The sequence below is a fragment of the Rhinopithecus roxellana genome, chromosome 13 (assembly GCF_007565055.1).
Source record: "Rhinopithecus roxellana isolate Shanxi Qingling chromosome 13, ASM756505v1, whole genome shotgun sequence".
In the NCBI taxonomy this organism is placed as follows: domain Eukaryota; kingdom Metazoa; phylum Chordata; class Mammalia; order Primates; family Cercopithecidae; genus Rhinopithecus; species Rhinopithecus roxellana.
This window is the reverse complement of record NC_044561.1, coordinates 70,006,109-70,029,756: the sequence shown is the minus strand read 5'-3', so window position 1 is coordinate 70,029,756 and position 23,648 is coordinate 70,006,109. Positions and strand designations below refer to the sequence as shown.

Genomic DNA, 23,648 nt, shown 5'->3' with positions numbered 1-23,648 from the left:
AAAGATGCCTCTGGGGACGAGGCCCGTGCAGCTCTCCGGGCAATGGTGGTGGCTCGGCCTGGAGAGGCGGTAGTGGAACGGAGACCCTGGTGGGGGATGACATCAAGGAAGGAGACGGGCGGGAACCCAGATTTCTGCCGGTGGGCCATGAAAGTGAGGTTCACTGGGCAGGGCAGCCGCACACAGAACGCGCAAACGGCCCCGTAGGCCTGGAGGAGCCGAAGAGCAGGCGGACCCCCTCCGCGGAGGAACAGTTTCCGCCCGGAGCACAAAGCAGCGGACCGGAAGTGGGGGCGGAAGTGCAGTGGGCTCAGTGGCGACTGCGCGCCTCTGCCCGCGAAGTCTGAACTGGCTCATAGGTGGGGACGCCGTGGCGGCGCTCGACTGGAGTCGGTTGAGTTCCTGAGGGCCCCCGGTTCTGGAAGGTTCGCCCCGGAGACAAGTGAGCAGTGAGTCGCAGTGATTCTACAAGTGGTTTACTCGAGCGGCTCGTGGGCGCCTTGCGGTTTTCGAAACTACAGCTCCCGGCAGGCCCCGTGCCGCCCTCGGGGCCGCGGGTCGGCGGATTGGTCGCGCTGCACTTTGGGACCTGTAGTTTCCTGCGCTCGTGGGCGCTGGCTCCGCAGCGTTGGCTGAGCCCATGGCCCGGGCTGGAGGGAAGGGCCGATATTCAGTGTGTCCGCGTCTGGTCTGTTAGTCCCAGTTCCCAGCGGGACTGAGGCCTAGAGAAGTTGAGTGACTTGCTGAGGTCTGCACGGATTGGCATCCCGGGATACTCTTTCGCTACTTTGGCTGCATCTGGTTGCCCACCCGGGCGGGATGGGGAATGGCCTCCAGCCAGCCAGGAGGGCAGAGGGCTGGAGAGGCAGGGCCGGAGGTTCAGACCCTTCGCTCTGACGTTGTGCCTGGTCAGGCCGGGAGGGGTGCCGCTTGCCTCTCCAGCCCTCACGCTCGTGTGGAAGTCACGGAATTCTGCGGGCGGAACTTGCAGCGCTGTGGGCGTCTCTTCCAGAGAAGGACGGAGTTGTGGGGCGGGAGGATAAGGCAAGGCCCAGCCACTTCGCATCTTTGCCCCGCCAGCTACTTGAGATGGCATATGCCAGGGTTGCCCTCCGACCCTCTCCACAGGAGGGACTCAGAAACGCCTGGGAAAGTGGCCCGGTACCCACAAAGACTGTCTACAGAGTCTTATTGTCTTTCCCAGGTCTGTGCCCTAGGAATTCTCCAAGAGAACCGCATTGTGTCCCAGTGCACCTGCTCGCATCACTTACCAGGAGTGCCTGAGATCCTAAGATGTTCAGAGTGGTTTTTCCGCACAGACCCGAATAGCCTGCCACTCAGCCACCCTCTGTGCCCTCCTGAGAACAGGCTGATATGCCCAAGATAGTCCTGAATGGTGTGACCATAGACTTCCCTTTCCAGCCCTACAAATGCCAACAGGAGTACATGACCAAGGTCCTGGAATGTCTGCAGCAGGTAGAACACAGGCCCGGAGGGAAGGACTGCGGGCAGGTGGAGATTCAGCCAGGGCCGGGTGTGCTTCCCTCTCCCGACCCATTCCAGCCAGGCCCTTCCAGAGGCAGCCTCTGTCATCAAAAGGGCTGGTGTTCCAGGTGGGGTCAGAGAGAGGACTGACAAGTAAAAACATCGTCCTTGAGAATGACTGACTTAGTGCCTTGGGGGCCTCTCTGAGGAGTGGCTGGTATTCACGGGTCAGGAGGAAGCATTTCCCTCAGAGGGGCAGCCTCACTTTGAAGGTCTTTGAACCTTGGGGGTGCAGGGAGGTGGCAGCGGCACAGGTTGCCTTCTCCTGGGTTCCTTGAGGTGCCCTCTTGTACCTGGCTCACACCCCTCCCCTCCCTGAGTTTCCTGCTCAGGTTCCCATCTGAGAGCTCGTCTGTAGGACATCAGATAGGACAGCGTAAATGTTTGGATCTAGGAATGCAGAACAGTTTCCTATTTTGAGACTTGACGCCTCATCAGTCATTTTGCTATTGAGGCTGAAAAATACTGTCGCATTTCGGGTAACATTCTGCAAATGGTTTGCTGATGGCAGCTGGAGTTGCTTCACGCCCTTTAGGGCAAGAGTGGAAAGTGTCCTGCGGACTTATCCATGGTCCCGTGGGGCTCTCGCCACCTGACCGCGGCCTCTGCATCTGCGAAGAGCTGCCCGCTGGCTGCTGAGGCTTGTCTCAGGGAGGCTTGTGTGGCCTCACCTCTTCCTGGCTTCCCCGTAACCCTTGCTCCCAACTCCGTTCAGAAGGTGAATGGCATTCTGGAGAGCCCCACAGGCACGGGGAAGACGCTGTGCCTGCTGTGTACCACGCTGGCCTGGCGAGAACACCTCCGAGACACCATCTCTGCCCGCAAGATTGCCGAGAGGGTTCAAGGGGAGCTTTTCCCGAATCAGGCCTTGTCGTCCTGGGGCAGCGCTGCTGCTGCTGCTGAAGATCCTATAGGTGACCCTAGTTCCTGGGCCTCTCCTGGCCTCCTGTGGGGATGGTTGGCAAGGGATGGCGCTGAGGGTAGGGTGGGCCCACGGGGACTTCTGCCATCTCTTAAGCAGAGCTCAAGGAGGATTTTGTAGCTGCCACATCATTTCTCGCCATCGTGGGTATAAACCTAGGGTTGGGCTTTTTTGCTGAATTAGGGCATGGCAGATGTCCACTTCACCCATTTTTGATAAGTCTCTGCGGTGTCAGATTCTTGGCTGTCTGCAGGGCTGAGTTAGCCGAATGCCACCCGCCTTTGACACGTGAGAACCATGACCTCTGTGCTTGCTTGTGTCTGGGCAGCTTGCTACACGGATATCCCAAAGATCATTTACGCCTCCAGGACCCACTCGCAACTCACGCAGGTCATCAACGAGCTTCGGAACACCTCCTACCGGTGGGTCAGATGCGTTCACACCTGTTTTGGGGTCCTCGAGAGAACCAGCTTGACGTGGTGCTGGGTCCACAGACCATGCTGTGGTGTAGTGGAGGGGGGTGGTCTTTCCAGATGCTCCCCGCAAGTGTGCAGTGTGCTGGTGCCCAGGGGTGGGGTGGGGCCCGGGCTGTCTCTAGTGCCCGTTACTTGTGAGGAAGCAGCTTTGCATTTGTGTGCTGACCTCGGGCTGGTGTCCTGAGCTCCTTTCAGGTGCTGTTGTGGCAGCTGTGCGGCAGGTCAGGGCTGGCCCCCAGTGCAGCTTTGACACGAAGTGGGAGGACGCCCTGCCGCTTGTCAGAGCCCAGCAGAGTCTTGGTGTTCTGTCGGGTTCCTGTGGAGGGGCCAATGGCAGGGTGCTGTGGAAGCTGTCGAATCTCATCCCTCTGTCCAGTTCTCCCGCTTGTCTCCCTGCTCCCTCGTACACTTGGGCCACGCTCCTACGCCGGGGCCACTCTCCTGCACCCGGACCACGTTCCTACGCCTGGGCCACTCCTATGCCCGGACCACATTGCAGTTATGCTCATTTCCTCTGGCCGCCAATGCTCCTGTGTGTCTCCATACGGCTCACGCTGCGGGACCACGCTGTGGCTGTTGGAGGCAGCTCCTCCTCCACCCACGGTGCTCTCTCCCTCCAGGCCTAAGGTGTGTGTGCTGGGCTCCCGGGAGCAGCTGTGCATCCATCCAGAGGTGAAGAAACAAGAGAGTAACCACATGCAGGTGGGTTCCTGGCTCCCGCTCCGGCTCAGGGTCCCGCGAGGCGAGTGCTGCTGGGTATCCAGAGTCCCAGGCTGTGCTCCCGCTGGGCTAGGGTTCAAAGTTCACTGGGAGACTGCAGGGGAGGGCCTGGTTGGGGTGGGAACTGGCTCGGGTCTCTTGGCCATGCTCCAGCCGTGCACTCTGCTCTTCCTCCCGCAGATCCACTTGTGCCGCAGGAAGGTGGCAAATCGCTCGTGTCATTTCTACAACAACGTGGAAGGTACAGGCAGCTCGGTGGGACCAGGCTCGGGGTGGAGTGTGTGCAGCCTCTCAGGGCATCAGCCCGGTTGTGCTTGTCTGGTGGGGCGGCCAGTGCAGCTGTGTACCTGGGCACTGTCTTCTGACTCGGGGCCACCCGTGTTCGTCTTCTGTGTGGAAGAGCTCACACAATGGTCTGAGACAGCCAGCTGGCAGGACTGCCTGTGGCTGGTGCCTGGGGCCTTGGATTTTGGGAAAGCTCTCTCCATTTCCTGATGAGAAGGGCTCCCTGCACCTAACCATTGGTGCATACAGCGGGCGTTTTGCTGAACACCTACTTTGTCTTTGGAGAGCCTGGGGTTTTGTTGCTTGCCCAGCAGCGGGTGCTCCTATGACCGGCCCTTATGCCATCTTGGGAGGGTGTCCTGGAAGCCGTGTCTGGCCTCCCCCGACCCTGCCGCATGTGTCTCTGTCCTGTGCTGACCTTGCAGAGAAAAATTACAGCCCCGAGCGTGACTCCAGGCTGAGTCCTGTGGGTCCGACACGGGAGGCCTTGGGCCCTCTTCGGGAGACGGGATGAATGAGTGACGGGAGCAGAGCTGGGCACCTTGCCCTGTGACTGCAGGTGGCCACAGCCTGTGAGGGCCGGGGGTGCTTCTCCACCCAGTGGCTGCCCCTTGGGTATGTCAGGGGCTTCTGGGGCTCATCACGGGGTCTCAGAGACAGTGGCAGGGTGCGCCCGCATCGGCCGCCCTTACAGTCTCTGTGACCTGAGGGTGGCATCTGTGCAGTCGGCATGGCCTCAGCTTCTGTGGAATCAGGGTTCCCTCTGTTTCCTGCCTCAGTTGGGGCTCAAGCCTCAGGTGACGCGGCCCTGGAGCACTTAGAAGGCGTCGGCGGTCCTGTGGGCTGCTGTCTGCACTCGTGTTTGCTGAGTGCTCAGTGTGCCAGGACTGAGTACCCTGAAGCTGCTATTATATTTAGGACGGCGCTCCCCTGGCAGAGACGGAGCTAGGTGGTCCCGCCTGACCCACCACCAGACGTTTCTGGGCCCTAGAGGAACAGGGTGGGCGGAACATGGGCCTGCAGGGAGACCTCCGCTTACTGGAGGCTTGTGCTGTGTTGCTGGAGGCATCTTCTGTGTTGCTTCTTATTTGCTGTGTTTTTTGTTCTGGTGGCACCAAGGACCTCCAGTCACCTTGATGTGTGGTTGTCCAGGCCTTTTTGGTGGTCCTGAGAAGGGGCTCTGAGGGGCTCTGCCCCCAGGTTCCCTGATGGAAGCTGCCCACTCGTCCTGGTGGTGCCCACAGGACGGGACTCTGGGACGGGGGGGCAGATGTGCTGTTGGAGATTCTCAGCCCGTCGTCATTTCCAAGGTCCTCACCCGGATTTCCAGGACAGGACAGGAGTGCCTGCTGGGTGTCCCCAGTCCCATGCAGCGGGGGTCCTTGGGATAGTATGGAACGCCGAGTGTGAGCCTGTCCGGTGGTGGTCCTGGACAAGGGTAGCACCCCTGTGGCCGCCGGGCCTGGTACCTGGTGCCTGGTGGGGAGGCCGCTGACCGCCTCCTGTGCTGCTTCTATCCGTGTCAGGCCTCTGGCTCTGGGCCCCCATCTGTCTCCTCCCCCAGGTCTGTGGGCTCAGTCCAAGAAGACTCAGCCCAGCTCCAGCCTGTCCCCCTTGGCTTGGGCTCTCACTGCCCGACCTGGCGTCAGGTTGCCTAGCTGTGAACCTTTGCATCCTGTCTGCCCCCTGGACAGGCTGTGAGGGGGTGTCTGCAGCACCTGTGCCAGCCTGGGCATCTTTTTTTTTTGAGATGAAATCTCGCTCTGTTGCCCAGGCTGGAGTGCAGTGGCACGATTTCAGCTCACTGCAAGCTCCGCCTCCTGGGTTCACGCCATTCTCCTGCCTCAGCCTCCCAAGTAGCTGGGACTACAGGTGCCTGCCACCATGCCCGGCTAATTTTTTGTATATTTTTTTAGGAGAGACGCGGTTTCACCGTGTTAGCCAGGATGGTCTCGATCTCCTGACCTCGTGATCCGCCCGCCTCAGCCTCCCAAAGTGCTGGCATTACAGGCTTGAGCCACTGCGCCTGGCCAGCCTGGGCATCTTTAGAGTGGGCTGCAGCTCCTGGAGGGGTCTGAGGGGAAGGAAGACAGGTATTTGGGGCGAATGAAGAGACAGCTAGAGAGCTGCCACCCTTCGTGGCCTGTGTCCTGTGAGGACTCTGGTTGGGGACAGCAAACTTGGGGTCAGCCTGGGGCAGAGCCTCTGGGAGAGCCCTGCCTCTTGTCCCCCTTCCCCTTGCAGCTCCTGTCCTTGTCCCGCCCTCAGCTCTCTGCCAGGGAAGGTTTGGCAAGTGCCGCTGTGCGGCAGTGCGTGCTGATTGGCTGGTCGTTGCTATGGTGAGGGAAGGTTTGGCAAGTGCCGCGTGCTGATTGGCTGGTCGTTGCTATGGTGCCGCTCAGGCATGTGCTCTTCCTCCCCTGCCTTCCTTGCTATCCCTGGGAGCGTCTGGAGTTGAGTCATCGCTGCTGTGCGTGTGTGAGTGTGTGTGTGTATGTGCGCGTGTGCGTTTCTGGCCTCTGCAGCTGAGTCCTGGCTCTCGGGGCCTGGCACCTCCCGGGGACGGGCACAAAGCAGCCATGATGGAGCCGGCAGCTGGGGAAGGCCCCATTGCCCCACACGGCTGCCCTAAGACTCTGGGGTGCTTGTTAGAAGAGGTCCTTGGTTCTGTCTGTCTGTGTTTAAGCAGCTCCCTAAGAAGTTCTTGTGGTTCCAGTTTGGGGGCCTGTGCTGTAGAGGCAAGGGAGGGGAAGGACATCCCCCAAACTCCCTGACGTCTTTTCTGCCCTGGTCCTCTCAGCCAGCATAGGCAGTGCCCTTTCCCAGGGCTGCCATGCTGTAGAGGGGAGCGGGCCACCGTTTAGCCTAGGAAAACCTGGCGTTCCTTTCGCTGGCAGTTCTGGGCCTGTTGTGGTTGGCAGGGAAGCTGAGCCACAGTGCTAATCACAGGGGCACCTCCAGGGTTTTTGGGAGATGTCTCTGTGGGCTGGGGCAATACGCTGAGGGGCTGTTCTTCCCTGCCCTGGGGAGGGCTGAGTGTAGCCGTCACCCCTGTCCTGTCTTGGGCTGTCTCAGAGAGGATGCATAGAACCCTCGGAACCCTGCTGGCCTCTGTCTGATCCACCCTCAACCTCAGGCCTTCTAGGGGCACAGGAGGGCTCCCTCGGGATCACTTTGGGTGGGGGCCTCCCTTGGACACCTGAGACCCTCAGTGGGTGCTTTGTGGCACGTTCATGATTGGGGCGGGGGGGCACCCAGCCCTGCCTGCCGTGTAGGAGCTGTTCTGTCCTGGGCATCCCTCTGTGGTCTGGGAGACTTACTGGACCCTGAGGGTGTGTGTTTACCCCTGCCTCACACCTGCAGAGAAAAGCCTGGAGCAGGAGCTGGCCAGCCCCATCCTGGACATCGAGGACTTGGTCAAGAGCGGAAGCAAGCACAGGTGAGACCCCTCAGTGAGGCCACGACCGCTGTCCTTCCATGGCCCAGCTCTCCTGTGACCTGTGGAGGCCCAGATATGTTTCTTCCCTTTTCTTTGTTCCTTTTTAAGTTATGAAACTAATCACCATTCAGTATGAGAAAGTTGACGCAGTTCTGAGGAACACAGAGTAAAAAGTGAAGCTGCCTCCCTCTTCCCTGGCCCTCAGCCCCCCCAGGTGGCCACCGTGGCATTGGACAGAGCCCTGCAGGCGTGTGTGTGTGTGGAAGCACGCGCGGTTTTGTCTGCGCGGAGTGTTCTGCAGTTTGCAGTTTTCACTCAGCGCCGTGGGTAGCTTCCCCTGCTGGTGCTGGTAGTTCGGCTTCGTTCTTTTGAGGACAGCAAATATGTTCTTTGTCCACTTCTTTTATAGTTTCCGAGATTCAAGTTATGATAAAGCTTTTCTCATATTGAGGGGAGAGCTCCTCCCCTCTTTTTTTTTGAGACAGAGGCTTGCTGTGCTGTCCAGGCTGGAGTGCAGCGTCGTGATCTTGGCTCACTGCAGTCTCAACCTCCCAGGCTCAAGTGATTCTCTCAGCTCAGCCTCCCAGGTAGCTGGGACTCCAGGCATGCACCACCACGCCTGGTTAATTTTTGTATTTTCTGTACGGACAGGGTCTCACTCTGTTGCTCAGTCCAGTCTCGAACTCCTGAGCTCAAGAGTTCCACCCGCCTCAGCCTCCCAAAGTTCTGGGATTACAGGTGTGAGCCACCGCGCCCGACCCAGCTCTGCTTTGTTTTAGTGGTTCTGTGTTGTGTTTGATTCTGATGACCTCTATCCAGGAATAGGGTTGGTTTTTCTTTTCCATCGAGTTTTTAAAGAGACGACGATTTACATGGTTGGAAACTCATGTGGACTCACCATCCGTCCCAGACAGTAGCTTCCCACCTGGACCCCATGCACAGGATTAGGGCTTCTTCCGGGTCAGAAGATGTGGCAGCCCCGGCCTCGGGTCACCGTCCCCTGCACGGGGTGCTCACAGCATCTTCCCCTCTCCTCATTCCCAGGGTGTGCCCTTACTACCTGTCCCGGAACCTGAAACAGCAAGCCGATATCGTCTTCATGCCATACAATTACTTGTTGGATGCCAAGGTGGGGGCTCAGTCTGCGTAGCTGACAACTCCTGATGTCCAGGGGTGTTCCTGGGCTTGGGAAAGGCTGTCCGAGCCTTTGCTGCTGCAGGGACTTAGAGCAGCAGGCCTGGGTGGGAGGACCCACCTCTGTCACTGGGCAGGGGCTCAACCTGGCCAGACACACTTGTGAGCACCCCCAGGCCCTGGGTCAGTTGTTCTGAACAATCTGGGAGTGAGCAGGCTGGTGGGAGTGAGGAGAGACCTCCAGGCTATGGTCCACAGGCCAGTGCCCACTCCTGATCCTGACAGCTCAGGTTCTCTCCTTCACGTCCGATCACAGGAAGCAAAGCACTGACAACACGGGAAGCCCACTCCCCTCCCAGCCCCACACTCACTCCCCCTTCATGTGCCCAGCCCCACACTCACTCCCCCCATGCCCGGGCTCACACTCAGTCCCCCCCATGCCCGGCCCCACACTCACTCCCCCCCATGCCCGGGCTCACACTCACTCCCCCCCTCCAGCCCCACACTCACTCCTCCCAGCCCCACACTCACTCCCCGCCATGCCTGGCCCCACACTCACTTCCCTTCTCGTAGCCTGTACTCACCCACATGCTTTTATGCCCCACACTTTTTATTTAGTGCAGGTGGGATCATGCCGCGGGTCAGTGACTTGTGTTCACGTGGCGATGACGTGGTGACGCTTCCAGATCCTTCCGTTGGTTCGCTCATTCTCGGGGTGTATATTTATCAAGAGCCCATCGTGCTGGGGGCTGTTCCAGGCATAGCAAGACTGGCTTCATTCACATGGAGCTTTGATTCTAGTGGTGGGGACAGGTAGACAGCAGAAGAGTAAGCCCATGAACCAACGAGATTGAAGAGAAGTAGAGCAGAGTGAGGAGGTGGAGACACAGCCAAGTGGGCAGGGCCCAAGTGCGATGTCGGCAGGAGATGGGGAACGCTGATGGGTCTGAGGGGAGCCCTAGCAGGTGCAGCAGAGCAAGGGAGGAGGCTGGGGGGCCGACTCCTGGGCAGCGATTGCAGAACCCCACGGAGAGCTGGTGAGGTTTGCCGTGGTTGTGGGTAACTCGGTGCTTTGAGCCATGGCTGCCCCTGGAAACCACCTGGAGAGCTTCTTACCCAACCAGGCCCTTCCCTGGGACAGTCTGTCACAGCTGGTGAGCTGAGTCCAGCACTTCCACGGAAACGCAAAAGATGTAAAACGGCACGATGACTGTGAAGAACAGAGCTGGCGGACTCGCCTCACTGGTTTCAAGACTCTTCTAAAGCTGCAGGAGTGGAGGTGGAGACGGCTCAGCTCAGGCACAGGCCTGCAGGCCATGGAGAAGGCAGCAAGCTCCAGCTGACCCACACGCTTGCGGTCATTGTTTTTTTTTCCGGTTGGAATCTCGCTCTGTCACCCCGGTTGGAGTGCAGTGGCACCATCTCGGCTCACTGCAGCCCCCGCCTCCTGGGTTCAAGTGATTCTCCCGCATCAGCCTCCCGAGTGGCTGGGGTTACAGACGTGCGCCACCACGCCCGGCCCATGGTGACTGTTTTTTGACAAACGTGCCAATGTAATTGAGAGAGGAAATGAAGGTTGATTTTTGGTTTTCTGAAAAAATGGTGCTAAGAACAGCTGGATATCTGTTTGGAAAACAGTGAATCTTAACTCTTGCTTTACTCTATATGAACCTAAATGTAAAAGCTAAACTAAAAGTTATGGAAAGAAACATGGGGGAGGTCTTTGCAACTCTGGGGTAGGCAAAGATTTCTTAGTGTGGATACACAAGGCATTAGCCATGAAGAAAAACATTGAAATTTGGATTTCACCAAAATTTAAAGCTTCAACCCTTTAGAAGACTTGAGAAAATTAAAGAGCAGTTATAGAAAGGGAGAAAATGCTCTGTCTTTCAGAGGACTTAAAAAGCACTTTTCAGCCCTCCTCTGATTTTAAAGGACCTTTGACCAGAGTATGTAAAATTCTCTCATAACTAAGCAAAAAACCCAGTTAACCAGTGGGAAAGGATCTGCACAGATGTTTCACCAAGATGGATGGAATGGCCAGTTGAGCACATGGAAAGACGCCCAGCATCTCCAGTCACAGGAGAAGGCAGATTAAAGCCACGGGGAGCCGGCACTGCGGTCCCACTGGCCTGGCTGAAATTCAGCAGCCTGAGTGGCACGAGGTGGTGGAACAGCTGGATCTCATCCATTGCCGCTGAGCTGTGAAGCTGTGTAGCCGCTCCACAAACACGTGTGGCGAACAGCCGAACCGGGAGAAGGGAAGATGTGTTCAAAGACTTGTGTGTGGCCAGGCTCAGTGGCTGTAGCCGCTCCACAAACACGTGTGGCGAACAGCCGAACCGGGAGAAGGGAAGATGTGTTCAAAGATTTGTGTGTGGCCAGGCGCAGTGGCTCACACCTGTAATCCCAGAACTTTAGGGGCCAAGGCTCAGGGATCGCTTATGCCCAGGAGTTTGAGACCAGCCTGGGCAACACAGGGAGACCCCATCTCAAAAAAAAAAGAAAAAAGGAAAAAAAAGACTTCAATGTGCAAGTTTACCAGAGCTTTGTTTACAGTTGCCAGAACTGGGAAGCAGCCCACGTGAGTCCATCCACTGATGAGTGGACAAACCGTGGTTCGCAAACCCCAGCAGCAGCCGTGGGCATGGGCTGTGGTCACACAGCAGCAGAGAGCCAATGAGTCTCAGATATGCTAACCCAGAGAGGCCAACTGAGGAGGACCTACTGTTTTTTGTTTTTTGATTTTTGTTTTGAGACACAGTCTTGCTCTGTGGTGCAGGCTGGAGTGCAGTGGTGTGGTCTTGGCTCATTGCAGCCTCCACCTCTCAGGTTCAAGCAGTTCTCCTGCCTCAGCCTTCTGAGTAGCTGGGACCACAGGCACCCGCCACCACACCCGGCTAATTTTTGTATTTTTAGTAGAGACGGCATTTCGCCATGTTGGCCAGGCTGGTCTCAAACTCCTGACCTTGTGATCCACTCACCTTGGCCTCCCAAAGTGCTGGGATTACAGGCGTGAGCCACCGCATCTGGCTGGACCTACTGTTTTATTCCATTTATATGACGCTGTATTAATAGAAAAGGCAGAGGTGGGGCTGGTGGTTATAGGGTGCACTTAACTGCCAGAAGTCAGTACACTTAAAATGGGCATCTTAATGTGTGAAAATTTAAAAGTACCAAAGCTGGACCCCACCCCAGCTTGCTCCCATGACACTCTGTGGGTGGGACCTGGGAGTTGGATGGTTTTTTTTTTTTGAGATGGAGTCTCACTCTGTCGCCTAGGCTGGAGTGCAGTGTTGCAATCTTGGCTCACTGCAACCTCTGCCTCCCAAATTAAAGCGATTCTCCTGCCTCAGCCTTCTGAGTAGCTGGGGTTACAGGCGCACACCACCACGCCCGGCTAATTTTTGTGTTTTTAGTAGAGATGGGGTTTCACCATGTTGGTCAGGCTGGCCTCGAACTCCTGACCTCGTGATCCGCCCACCTCGGCCTCCCACAGTGCTGGGATGACAGGTGGGAGCCACCGCGCCTGGCCTGGAGTTGGGTTTGTAAGTCTCCCTAAGTGGAGCCAGAGCAGAGAACTGCTGGGTCTGGGTCTTCCTGGCTCCTGTGGTCTGTGGCTGGCTGACTGCGGTGGCCGGGGGCTCCCAGGACGTCGTGGCCGTCTGTCTCGCTGAGCGTGGTGCGTGCCTTTCCATGCCGTGTGTGGCGTCTCCCGGTGTAGCAAGCTGCTGCTCAGGGTGGGGCGGTGTTGCCAGGTTGCCATCCAGATCTGGCCCGTCCCCTCCACGTCGCCGGCATTTGTCGTCTGCACTTGCGATGTTCGGTGCCGGCCGCACGTGCCTTGGTTTCCCTCTTTCCTGCCCCTGTGAGCTCCGGCACTGGTCCCTTCTCTTCCCCCCGTAAGCTCCAGCACTGGTCCCTTCTCTTCCTCCTGTGAGCTCCAGCACTGGTCCCTTCTCTTCCTCCTGTAGAACCGCAGAGCACACAGCATTGACCTGAAGGGGACGGTCGTGATCTTTGACGAAGCTCACAATGTGGTGAGTCTCCACTGCCTCTAAACGTCTCCTGTTTCTTCAAGAGCAGCACAAACCTTTCTGGAGGGGCTCTGGCCAAACCCTTGCAGCCCTCGGCGCCCAGGACTAAGGACTGAGCACCCCAGGAGCTTCTGCACCCCGTCCCACTCTGATCCGATGCCTCTGCTGGGGCTGGAGACTGGCCAGCTGGGCCAGGGACCTGTCCCTCAGGCGCAGGGCCCCTATAGGCCGCTCCCCAGACCCCTTTCTTCCAGCCAGCTAGGGGTCAGCCTGGGTCAGGGATGTCTCCTCTGCCCTCGGCTTCTGTCACCAGGGCAGCAGCAGGCGTGTGGTCTCGCCTGTGGTGTCTCTGCCCTTCCGGCCACATGGCCTGAGGCTGAGGCAGGAGAATCGCTTGAACCCTGGAGGTGGAGGCTGCAGTGAGCCAGGATCACACCACTGTACTCCAGCCTGGGTGACAGAGCGGGATTCTGTGTCCAAAAAAAAAAAAAAATGTTGACTGGGCGCAGTAGGTCATGCCTATAATGCCAGCACTTTGGGAGGCCGAGGCAGGCGGATCATGAGGTCAAGAGATCAAGACCATCCTGGCCAACATAATGAAACCCCATTTCTACTAAAAATACAAAAATATTAGCTGGGCATGGTGGTGGGCGCCTATAGTCCCAGCTACTCAGGAGGCTGAGGTGGGAGAATTGCTCGAACCCGGGAGGTGGAGGTTGTAGTGAGCCAAGATCACACTATTGCACTCTAGCCTGGTGACAGCGAGACTCTGTCTCAAAAAAAAAAAAAAAAAAAAAATTGGCAACTCCAGTGAAATAATTGTTTTTTGAGACAGGGTCTCATTCTGTCATCCAGGCTGGAGTTCAGTGGTGCGATCTTGGTCCACTGCAACCTCCACCTCCTGGGCTCAAGCCATCCTCCTACCTTAGCCTCCCAGGTAACCGGGACTACAGGTGCACACCACCACGCCTGGCTAATTTTTGTATTTTTTGTAGAGATGGGGTTTTGCAGCATTGCCCAGGCTGGTTTTGAACTCTTGAGCTCAAGTGATCTGTCCACCTCAGCATCCCAAAGTGCTGGGATTACAGGTGTGAGCCACCGCACCTGGCCTGAAATAATCGTTTCTAAATATTGGTGTGGGCCAGACAGTCATGTTTGGACCTACTTGTGGCCTGGCCTTAGAGACCCCAGGGCGTGGCTTTAGGGACTTGGCTGTCAGCCTCCTGTGCCTTCTGTACCCCAACCCCATTCCTGCTTTCTGGAACCCCCAATCCTATCCTGCTCTATGGTGATCCTGGTATGCTTGGGCCCCCGATCCTATCCTGCTCTGTGGTGATCCGGGTGATTTGGGCTCCCGATCCTATCCCGCTCTGTGGTGATCTGGGTGATTCGGGCTCCCGATCCTGTCCCGCTCTGGTGATCCGGGTGATTTGGGCTCCCGATCCTGTCCCGCTCTGGTGATCCGGGTGATTTGGGCTCCCGATCCTGTCCCGCTCTGTGGCGATCCGGGTGATTTGGGCTCCCGATCCTGTCCCGCTCTGTGGCGATCCGGGTGATTTGGGCTCCTGATCCCATTCTGCTCTGTGGTGATCCGGGTGTGCTTGGGCTCCAGGAGAAGATGTGTGAAGAATCAGCATCCTTTGACCTGACCCCCCATGACCTGGCTTCAGGACTGGACGTCATAGACCAGGTGCTGGAGGAGCAGACCAAGACTGCGCAGCAGGGCGAGCCCCACCCGGAGTTCAGCATGGATTCCCCCAGCCCAGGTGTGTTCATAGACGGGCTGCTCGGTCCTGAGGCCTGCGCTGCTGCAGGGGGCAGCCTGCCCTGTGGCTGTGTATGGTTGGCCTGGGCACTATCTGTTCAGGCTGGCACTGCAGGGCACCCACTTCTCTCAGAGGCTTCTTGGGTGTGAATTGTTTGGGGTCCTGTAGGCTGTGGAAGGGCTGGTATCGTTCAGTAGTTCTGGTACTTTCCGAAGACCTATGTCTTCTCCCAGCCAGTGTCAACTTGGCCTCTACTGTGTGAAATTAGAAAACTATACTTTGTGAAGCTGAGATGGGAGCATCGCTTGAGGCCAGGAGTTCGAGACCAGCCTGAGCAACATAGCGAAACCTCGCCTCTACCAAAAAATTAGCCAGGTGTGGTGGTGTGCTCCTGTGGTCTGAGCTTTTCTGGAGGCTGAAGTGGGAGGAGCTCTTGAACCCGGGAGGCAGAGCTTGCCCTAGATGGCTCCACTGCACTCCAGCCTGGGCGACAGAGTGAGGCTGTCTCAAAAAAAAAAAAAAGTAAAACTAAATATATTCACTGTAAGGACGTTTTGCATTTTAAATGACCTACACGTCGGGCGTGTATCACTTGCTGTGCCTGTAGCTTCCTTCCCAGGGTTTGTGCAGAGGCGTATTTCCACACAGCGCTAGTCACGGTGTACGTGGAAAACATGGAAACCCTTCTGGGATGTGGTCAGTTGGTCTATATTGTCTATGTTTTCTTTTTTTTTTTTCTGAGATGGAGTTTCACTCTTGTTGCCCAGGCTGGAGTGCAGTGGTGCGATCTTGGCTCACTGCAACTTCCACCTCCCGGGTTCAAGTGATTCTCCCACTTCAGCCTCCCAAGTAGCTGGCATTACAGGCGCGCGCCACCACGCCCAGCTAATTTTGTATTAAAAATACAGAGTCAGGGTTTCTCCATGTTGGCTAGGCTGGTCTCAAACTCCAGGTGATCCGCCCGCCTTGGCCTGCGGAAGTGCTGGGATTACAGGTATGAGCCACCGCGCCCGGCCTTTGTCCATATTTTCTGCGTGGCCTCTGTGAACAGCTGACTAGGAGTCTGTGAGTATCTTCATCGGTTCTGCTGTGACTTGCGTGTGAACGTCTCCAGCATCGGCCGGGCACGGTGGCTCAAGCCTGTAATCCCAGCACTTTGGGAGGCCGAGACGGGCGGATCACAAGGTCAGGAGATCGAGACCATCCTGGCTAACACGGTGAAACCCCGTCTCTACTAAAAAAATACAGAAAACTAGCCGGGCGAGGTGGCGGGCGCCTGTAGTCCCAGCTACTCGGGAGGCTGAGGCAGGAGAATGGCGTAAACCCTTGGAGGCGGAGTTTGCAGTGAGCTGAGATCCGGCCACTGCGCTCCAGCCTGGGCCACAGAGCGAGACTCCGTCTCAAAAAAAAAAAAAAGAAAAAAAAGAACGTCTCCAGCATCAGCTTTCCTCATTTTCCTTTAAAATCACACATGTGGATGGACACCATGGGGACCCTGGACCCTGGGCAGCCTCGTCCTCACGCTTCTCACCAGGGTGGCTGCTTGGTAGAGAGTGAGTTTGCGAACTTGGCATTTGTTCTGGCTTTAGGATCCCTTTATATATATACATATATTTTAAGTGACAGGGTGTGACTATTGCCCAGGCTGGAATGCGGTGGTGCGATCTTAGCTCCCTGTAGCCTCGGCCTCCTGGGCTGATGGGGTCTTCCCTTCTCAGCCTCTTAAAGCACCGGGACCGCAGGCGGTCACCACTGCCATCAGATCTCAAGACTGCCACGCAGGGCGCTGCAGTGGGGGAAGGGGGTCTGGGACTTTGAACGCTCCACCTCCCTCTTCTCCGCAGTCCCCCAGCCCCATCTCTAACTGGGAGTGGATGGCCACCTCTTTCCATCCTCTGCCCGGCGCAGGGTGGGGAGAGTGACAGGTCTCCTTCCCGCATCTTGGCAGCTGCCCTTTTGTGGGTTATATGACGTGGGAGAAACACCCACCGCCCCAGGGCTGTGTGAACATCGCCACGGGGCCTTCTCCACTTTTCAGTTTTGTTAGTTACTTGATGTGCAGGGCTTTTTGTTGTAACAAGTGGGGGACGTGTGGTGAGGTGGGCTTCTGCCATCTCATTCAGGACTGGAACTTCAGTTTTCATCCCTATTTGTTCCCCTACCCCTTTGGAGATGGGGTCTCGCTCTGTTATCCAGGCTGGAGAGCAGTGGTGCCATCAGGGCTCACTGCAGCCTCCTCCTCCTGCAGCCTCTGCCTCTTGGGCTCAAGTGATCCTCCTGCCTCGGCCTCCCAAACTCCTGGGACTACAGGCATGCACCACCGTGTTTGGCAGGGTCCATTCTTTTCCTCACACTTTATTTATTGAAGAGCCCAGTACGAGTGCCCGGTTTGCATGATCTGGTTTGCATGATCTGCGGAGTCTGAATCTGGGTATGGGAGGGGCAGTCACACGAGTTCCCTGGTCCCCTCGTCTCCTCTGCACTTAGGTGCCCTTAGGTGACTTGAGGACCCCAGTTAGACTGGGGCCACCCTTTGCCTGGCTCCAGGCGGGATGTCCTTTCTATCAGGAGGCTCACAGCATCTGCTTTCCAGTTTCTTCCGATGTTAACATTGTTGCTGCTGAACACCTGACTCTGTTGATTATTGGGGGATTGCAAGTTGGTAGTGTGCCAATTCTGTCGCTTAGTCAGTTAGCAGGAATAATCTAGGACCATGCTCTGCGTCACCTCAGCTGTGTGGTCCCATTCACACAGGAAAGGCGGGATAAATGCTGGCTGTGGGCCGGGCGTGCTGTCCCACACCTGTAATCCCAGCACTTTGGGAGGCCAAGGCGGGCAGATCACGAGGTCAGAGATTGAGACCATCCTGGCCAACACGGTGAAACCCCGTCTCTACTAAAAATACAAAAAACAAAACAAAACATTAGTGGGCCGTGGTGGCGCGTGCTTGTAATCCCAGCTACTGGGGAGACTGAGGCAGGAGAATCACTTGAACCCGGGGGGCGGAGATTGCAGAGCGCTGAGATCGCACCACTGCACTCCAGCCTCACAACAAAGCGAGACTCTGTCTCAATAATCAATCAATCAATCAATCAGACGTCATCAGTGAATGTGTGTGAGCGTGTAGGGATTGGTCCTGCTCCGCGCACCATCCTGGATCTCACTCCTGACCCCCCGTTGCTCCACCTCGAGGTGTTTTCATGTGGTCTTGACCCCGGCAGTTGTGGCCTCTTTGCTGTCTGGCAGTCAGGATTTTTCACACTTATGTCCTGCTCCAGACCTGGAATCAGCCAAGTCTCTGAGAAGCTCTGGTTTCTTTTCCTGCAAGGTGGTATTTCAGGACCCGCGATGCGGCACCGGGCTGCTCATGGTTACTGGGTTGGTCATTGTTACTGGGTGTTTTTGTGGAGATACATCCATACGCACAGATGTGTTCACAAATGTTAACTCTGAAGGTAAAACACCTGGCCGGGCACAAGGGCTCACTGGTAATCCCAGCACTTTGGGAGACCGAGACGGTTGGATGACCTGAAGTCGGGAGTTTAAGACCAGCCTGGGCAACATGGTGAAACCCCATCTCTACTAAAAATGCAAAAATTAGCCGGGCGTGGTGGCACACGCCTGTAGTCCCAGCTAGTTGGGAGACAGACACGCTTGAACCTGGGACACAGAGGTCGCAGTGAGCAGAGCGAGTGCCGCTGCACCCCAGCCTGGGTGACAGGGTGACACCCTGTCTCAGAAATAAACAGATAAATAAAGGTGAAACGCTTTCTCTTGGTGTCTGCAGTTTGGATTGGCTGGCATCAGTTCTGTGTAGCCTCTTCCTTCCCCTGGTGGTGCCCTTTTCTCCATGCCGAGAATCCTGGTTCTCAAGGGCGGGGTTGTTGGCCTGAGCGTGACGCAGACTGTGCCTCTGCTGCCTTTCTCTTGCCCAGGGCTGAACATGGAGCTGGAAGACATTGCAAAGCTGAAGAGTAAGTGCTGCCCTCCCCACCTTCTTGCGGCCGGGTGGGGCCTCCCCCTGATGCCTCCTCAACCCGACCTGCAGTGATCCTGCTCCGCCTGGAGGGAGCCATCGATGCCGTTGAGCTGCCTGGAGACGACAGCGGTGTCACCAAGCCAGGGAGGTGAGAGGCGGGGAGCCAGCTGCTTCACTACAGATAGGCCGTGGTGCAGTCCTGGGCTGTCACACCAGTGAGGCCTGTTTTCAGGCCCGTTTTCCCTTTTTGAGACCTGGTAGGAGCGCCTGGTTTGCATGATCTGGTTGTTGAGACGTTGAGAGGAACAGCACACGTATCCACGGAACAGCACCCACTCCCACGGAACAGCACCCACACCCACGGAACAGCACCCACACCCAGGGAACAGCACCCACGCCCCCACGGAACAGCACACACATCCACGGAACAGCACACGCACCCACGGAACAGCACACGCACCCACGGAACAGCACACACACTCCCACGGAACAGCACACGCACCCACGGAACAGCACCCACGCCCCCACAGAATAGCACCCACGTCCCCACGGAACAGCACATGCATCCACGGAACAGCACACGCACCCACGGAACAGCACACGCACCCACGGAACAGCACACGCACCCACGCGGGGCCACTGGGTTTCCTACAGTTTCTCCTCCTCCAGGCCTTTCCCTGGACTCTGGTCCAGTCCCTTGTTTGAGCACAGGTGCCTGTTAGAATGAGACCTTCTTGTTAGGACGATGAGTGTCCCAGCCACCACCTCTTTTGGACTCCGGGAGGCCCGGAACATTCTGAAGGCTCCGTGGGTCTCTTGTCTTCTTCACAGCCAGGGCATGTTGTCTGTCCTGCAGGCAGATGAGGAGTCAGGACTGGGGCCTGTGTGGGGGCTCTACTGAGTGCACAGCCGCTGAGGCGAGCGCGTTCTGCCTGAGCGCCGACCTTGTGGGGACTCCCAGTTGCTTCCAGGTGGAGCCAGTGTCCTCAGCGTAATGCTCAAGGCTCTGGCGTGGCTCCTCGGCCACCCTGCACCCCCAGGGGCCCCTCCTGTAGCTTCTGCTGCCGCCATCACTGTCACTTTCCAAGGCTTTGGGGACTCTGCCCAGAGCCACTGCCTCCCAGAAGCCCCTGACGGCCCCCGGGCGACCCCATCCTTCCCCTCTGGTGACAGCCTCTGCCCTGAGGGTTTCTTTTCCTTGGTGCTGTTCTCATGCTGGCCAGGCCTCCTCTTCCCATCGGGAGGCTCCTGAGGGCAGAGGCCTCTCACCCCCAATGCTGGCGTCCCCTGGAGGGCTCCGTGTGTTTCCGAGGGTAGGAAACTTCCACAGTTGCTGCCTTCAGTTCCCAAAGCTGCAGCCTGTTCCCCGTCCAGGCTCAAGCCTGCCTTCTTCTCGGCAGCTATATCCTCAAGCAGCCTGATCCCCCTGCCAGGCTCGAGCCTGCCTTATTCTCCGTTCCCAAAGCTGCAGCCTGTTCCCCGTCCAGGCTCAAGCCTGCCTTCTCCTCGGCAGCTACATCTTTGAGCTGTTTGCTGAAGCCCAGATCACGTTTCAGACCAAGGGCTGCATCCTGGACTCACTGGACCAGATCATCCAGCACCTGGCCGGACGTGAGTGCCGGGGCGGGGTCTTTGGTGTGGGCAAACATGGTGTAGGGGGTGCAGCAGGCCTCCATCCTGGCAGTCAGGGCTCCCCTGGCCATCACCTGGCCGTCAGCAGGAACAGGCTCACAACCTCACCTTCTAATCGGGGCATGGAGGTGTTAGTGCTGGTTGCCCACTGCCGTAGAGCCTGTCCCAGTTCTGCAGCTGGCGGCTTCGTCCTGCAGACTCATTCCATTATTCCCCTTTTAAGGAAGAGCAGCCCAAGGCCCTGGCTGGGTTGTGGGGCCTCTGGCTTCTCCACACACCCCGAGTTCTACTTCTCAGAGCTGTGGGGTCCAGAGGCTTTGCCCAGAGGCAGTGTCCCCATGGGCTGCTCTGGTTTGAGATGCCGGGCCCAGCGGGGTCTCTGCTGTGCTCCCAGGTGCTGGGGAGGGTGGCTCTTGCTGCTTCAAACCTTAGGTGACAACAGAGCCTCTTTTTAAGTTCCACCGACCCCCTTGGAGACTCTGTCCCTGCCTGGCTTCTCTCCTGGCTGCTGGGAAGGGCAGGCGAGCTGCCCGCCCTGAGTGGACACTGCGCTCCACCCTGGGCCCCCCGTTGGGCAGGAGATGGAGCTTGGCAGTCGGGCTGAGCTGGCTTATGGCTGGAAGGGCCGGGGCTGGGGTCGGGGCCTCCCCTGCCGGCAGTGTGGGTGTCAGCGCCCAGCATGCTGCCTCCCCAGGTGCTGGAGTGTTCACCAACACGGCTGGACTGCAGAAGCTGGCGGACATTATCCAGGTGGGGCCTGCTCCTCTGGCGTCTCCTTCCCTGATGGAAGCCGGGCGGGTGCCTTCTCCTGCTGTATTAGTTACTGATTCTAGACGTGGGGGTGGGAGAACAGCCCCCACACCACCTGTTTCCGATTGGCAAACCCTTGGCTCCTTTCCTGTGACCCAAACCCACACTGGGCCTCCCGCGGGGATGGGGGAGGACGAGGTCTGGTGGTACATGCCCAGGGTGACGCTGGTGGGGGAGGACGTGAAGGGGAGTGGGGGCCAGGGAGCGGCTCCTGCCCTGTCCGGGCCCTCAGGCCAGGGGGGACCCACGCCTGGCAGCCCCAGCTGCACGCAGATGAAGAGCTCTGGACACACGCAGCTTCCTGAACAGCTTCTCCAGAGGACAGATGAACGGGGACTCTGCAGGTTGCCGGCGGGGCTGTCCCTGCGAGCCCAGGATGGGGGGTGCGGCCCTGGCCCCCTTTTCCTTGGCGCCGTTCTGCCCTGTGATGCCTGTCCCCTCCCATGTGAGGTTGCTCCTGGCTCTGTGCCAGTGGCAGCACCTGCTTTCCCTGATGCAGGGGTGCCTGACGCAGGGGTGCCTGACGCAGGGGTGCCTGTGCGGTTTGTGGAGGGCAAGCCCCAGTTTTGGGTGCTCTGGGCACACACTTGCCTCTCCTGGGCCTCGGTGCATTTTTTAGAAGCAGACCCACAAGTCCCTGACTGGGAGGCCGTCAGTCCTTGGGGAAACTGAGGCACAGGTGGCTGTGTGGAGCCGTGTGAGGCCGCCTCTGTGCTGCCCACACTGAACCTCCTGGCCACGTGAGATCGTGGCAGGGTTAGGTGGGGCTGCCCAGCTCTGTGACAACTTCACGAGTGTCCGCCTGGGTTGGGGGGTGCTCGAGCTGGGGGAGGCCGCAGAAGAACCCTGGAATGTATGGTCGGCCTGTGCACGCGGTGCGGTGCTCTGTGCGTGCTGCTGGGCATGGAGCTGCAGGCCCCAGGACGACCAGGCACTGCCTTCTTCACAGATGCGGCTCTGAGCGGGGGCGACACCTGGGCAGGGACCAGGTGGGGTGGGCACAGCAGGTGGTGGGGCCCAGGCTCAGCCCTACCTCTACCGTGGCCTTCTCTGCGGCCGGTGACGCCACAGCCTGTGTCTTCTCTGTGTGGCAGCTGGGGCTAGAAAGACGGCACTGCCTTGTCTCCCAGCTCCTCCCCAAAGGCACGGTGGGCATCCCAGGGCCAGACCCCTCTCTCTGTGGTTCCTGCCTGCCAAGGGCTGCTTTGCTGTCCCGCCTGGAGCATGGTTGGCTCTTCAAGCAGGAGGCCATGCACCTGCCAGGCGGACCTGCTTCCATGTCCTGATGGGTCACTGCAAATCACCTCCAGCACATGGCCATTGAGGCAGCCCTGCAGCCCAGGGCCTGGAGGGCAGGTGTGAGCTGGCCCGGGCCTGCCCCTCCCTGGAATGTGGCTTCCCAGGCTCCATTATGGAGAAGTCTCCACACTCTGGAACCAAATCCTGCTCACCCCATTGGTTTGGAATTTCCTTTGGCTGCTGCTCTAAGTAGCCACTGGCAGATGACTCGGCTCCTCCCAACCCTGGGGGCTGCGCACCGTGTTCACCCTCGGCTGCTCCTGAGTCCCTGCAGGTGTGGGCGCTGCTCATAGGGCTGGTGCTGGGCTGGACTTGCAGCCCTGAGGCACAGGTGACCCTGGGGACAGAGTGGGGCTAGAGTGGGGCTAGTGGCCCCAGGAAGAGGTGGGATGCATAGTTCAGTTGGAGGCAACTCCGGGCAGGGCCAGGCTGTGTGCTGGGGAGGTAGAGCTTAGCTGGAGGCAAACTCTGGGCAGTGCTGGCCCATACTGGGGAGCCAGTCACCGCTGGGCCCCTGTGAGACTAGTGGGTCCCCTTCCTTCTCTGCCTGAGCTGCCCTGGGGCTGAGGCACGGGGGGGTTTGTGGTGGTGTTTTTTTGAGACAGAGTCGCTCTGTCACCCCAGCGGGAGTGCAGGGCCTTGTTACCAGCTCACTGCAGCCTCAGCCTCCTGGGCCCAAGCCATCCTCTTGCCGCAGCCACCTGAGTAGCTGGGAACACAGGCGTGCACCGCCACGCCCGGCTAATTTTTAAAACTTTTTTGTGGAGATGGGTTTTGCCATGTTGCCCAGGCTGGTCTCAAAGTCCTGGGCTCAGGCAGTCTGCCCACCTTGGCCTCCCAAAGTGCTGGGATGACAGGGAAGAGCGTCCAGGCCTGCCCAGCAGAGGGCTTTTTGAGGGACGCTGTGTCCTGAGGCAGCCTCAGCCCCGCTCATGGCAGCCACTGGTGTCGGCGGTGAATTTGTCCTGCTGCTTCCATCCCCGTGGGCCAAATGCTTTGGTAAAATGCACGGCCCTGTATTTAGCTGTCTTGACAGTGAAAATGGCTGGGAAGGAATGGAAGGAAGTTTCTCTCTCCTTCTGTGCATACCCAGGCACGTGCACACATGCCCAGTCCACGCACGCTGCCAATCTGTGTCCCAGCCGTGGTGTCTGCCCCCCGGTGTTCTCTAGTTCAGCTTCTCTGCATTTCTGTGAACATTCCGGCTTCTTGATGTTCCCAGAAGAACTCCCTCAAGTCTGGCTTCATCCGTCTCCAGGGCTCTGACAGCGGCTTGGCTGACGTGGCCGCTCTGCTGAGCCCGCTGGGGGCTTCGCGTTCCTGTTCTGGCCATTTTCAGCTCTTTTTCCAGAATGGTCATCACGCGCTCTTTTCCTAGTGCAGGCATCGTCCCTTTCCCGTTGATTTGCAGGGTTCTCTGTAAGATCTGAGGAACACGTGCCAACGTATTCTCTCCTGGTCTCGTGCTGGTCATTTTTTCCATTTTCATGACAGGTTTGGTGAACAGATGTTTCCTTGTCAACAGATTTTTGTCCTGAGCTTGTGCCTTCCGACCAAGATGCTAAACTGGGTCTTGTGTGTTCTCCAAACTGCACTGTAGGGTA

General features: G+C 57.9%; 1 protein-coding gene across 10 annotated transcripts in view; it reads left to right on the top strand.

Annotated features, from left to right (window-relative positions):
- RTEL1 (regulator of telomere elongation helicase 1) overlaps positions 1–23,648 on the top strand; it is a 35,570-nt gene continuing 11,922 nt past the window's right edge. For 2 of the 10 annotated variants that reach the window (XM_030914472.1, XM_030914471.1), the window contains exons 1-14: positions 4–449; positions 1,205–1,476; positions 2,261–2,459; positions 2,796–2,889; positions 3,564–3,645; positions 3,844–3,904; positions 7,312–7,387; positions 8,432–8,516; positions 12,496–12,561; positions 14,171–14,324; positions 18,260–18,298; positions 18,373–18,451; positions 19,817–19,914; positions 20,630–20,685. In XM_030914472.1, coding sequence (XP_030770332.1) covers positions 1,375–1,476; positions 2,261–2,459; positions 2,796–2,889; positions 3,564–3,645; positions 3,844–3,904; positions 7,312–7,387; positions 8,432–8,516; positions 12,496–12,561; positions 14,171–14,324; positions 18,260–18,298; positions 18,373–18,451; positions 19,817–19,914; positions 20,630–20,685 — 1,191 coding nt within the window. In that variant the 5' untranslated portion in view covers positions 4–449; positions 1,205–1,374. Of the gene's footprint in view, positions 450–500; positions 749–1,204; positions 1,477–2,260; positions 2,460–2,702; positions 2,890–3,563; positions 3,646–3,843; positions 3,905–7,311; positions 7,388–8,431; positions 8,517–12,495; positions 12,562–14,170; positions 14,325–18,259; positions 18,299–18,372; positions 18,452–19,816; positions 19,915–20,629; positions 20,686–23,648 lie in introns of those variants that run through there. The other 8 variants (XR_004052625.1, XM_030914474.1, XM_030914468.1 and 5 more) reach the window with 8 other exon arrangements.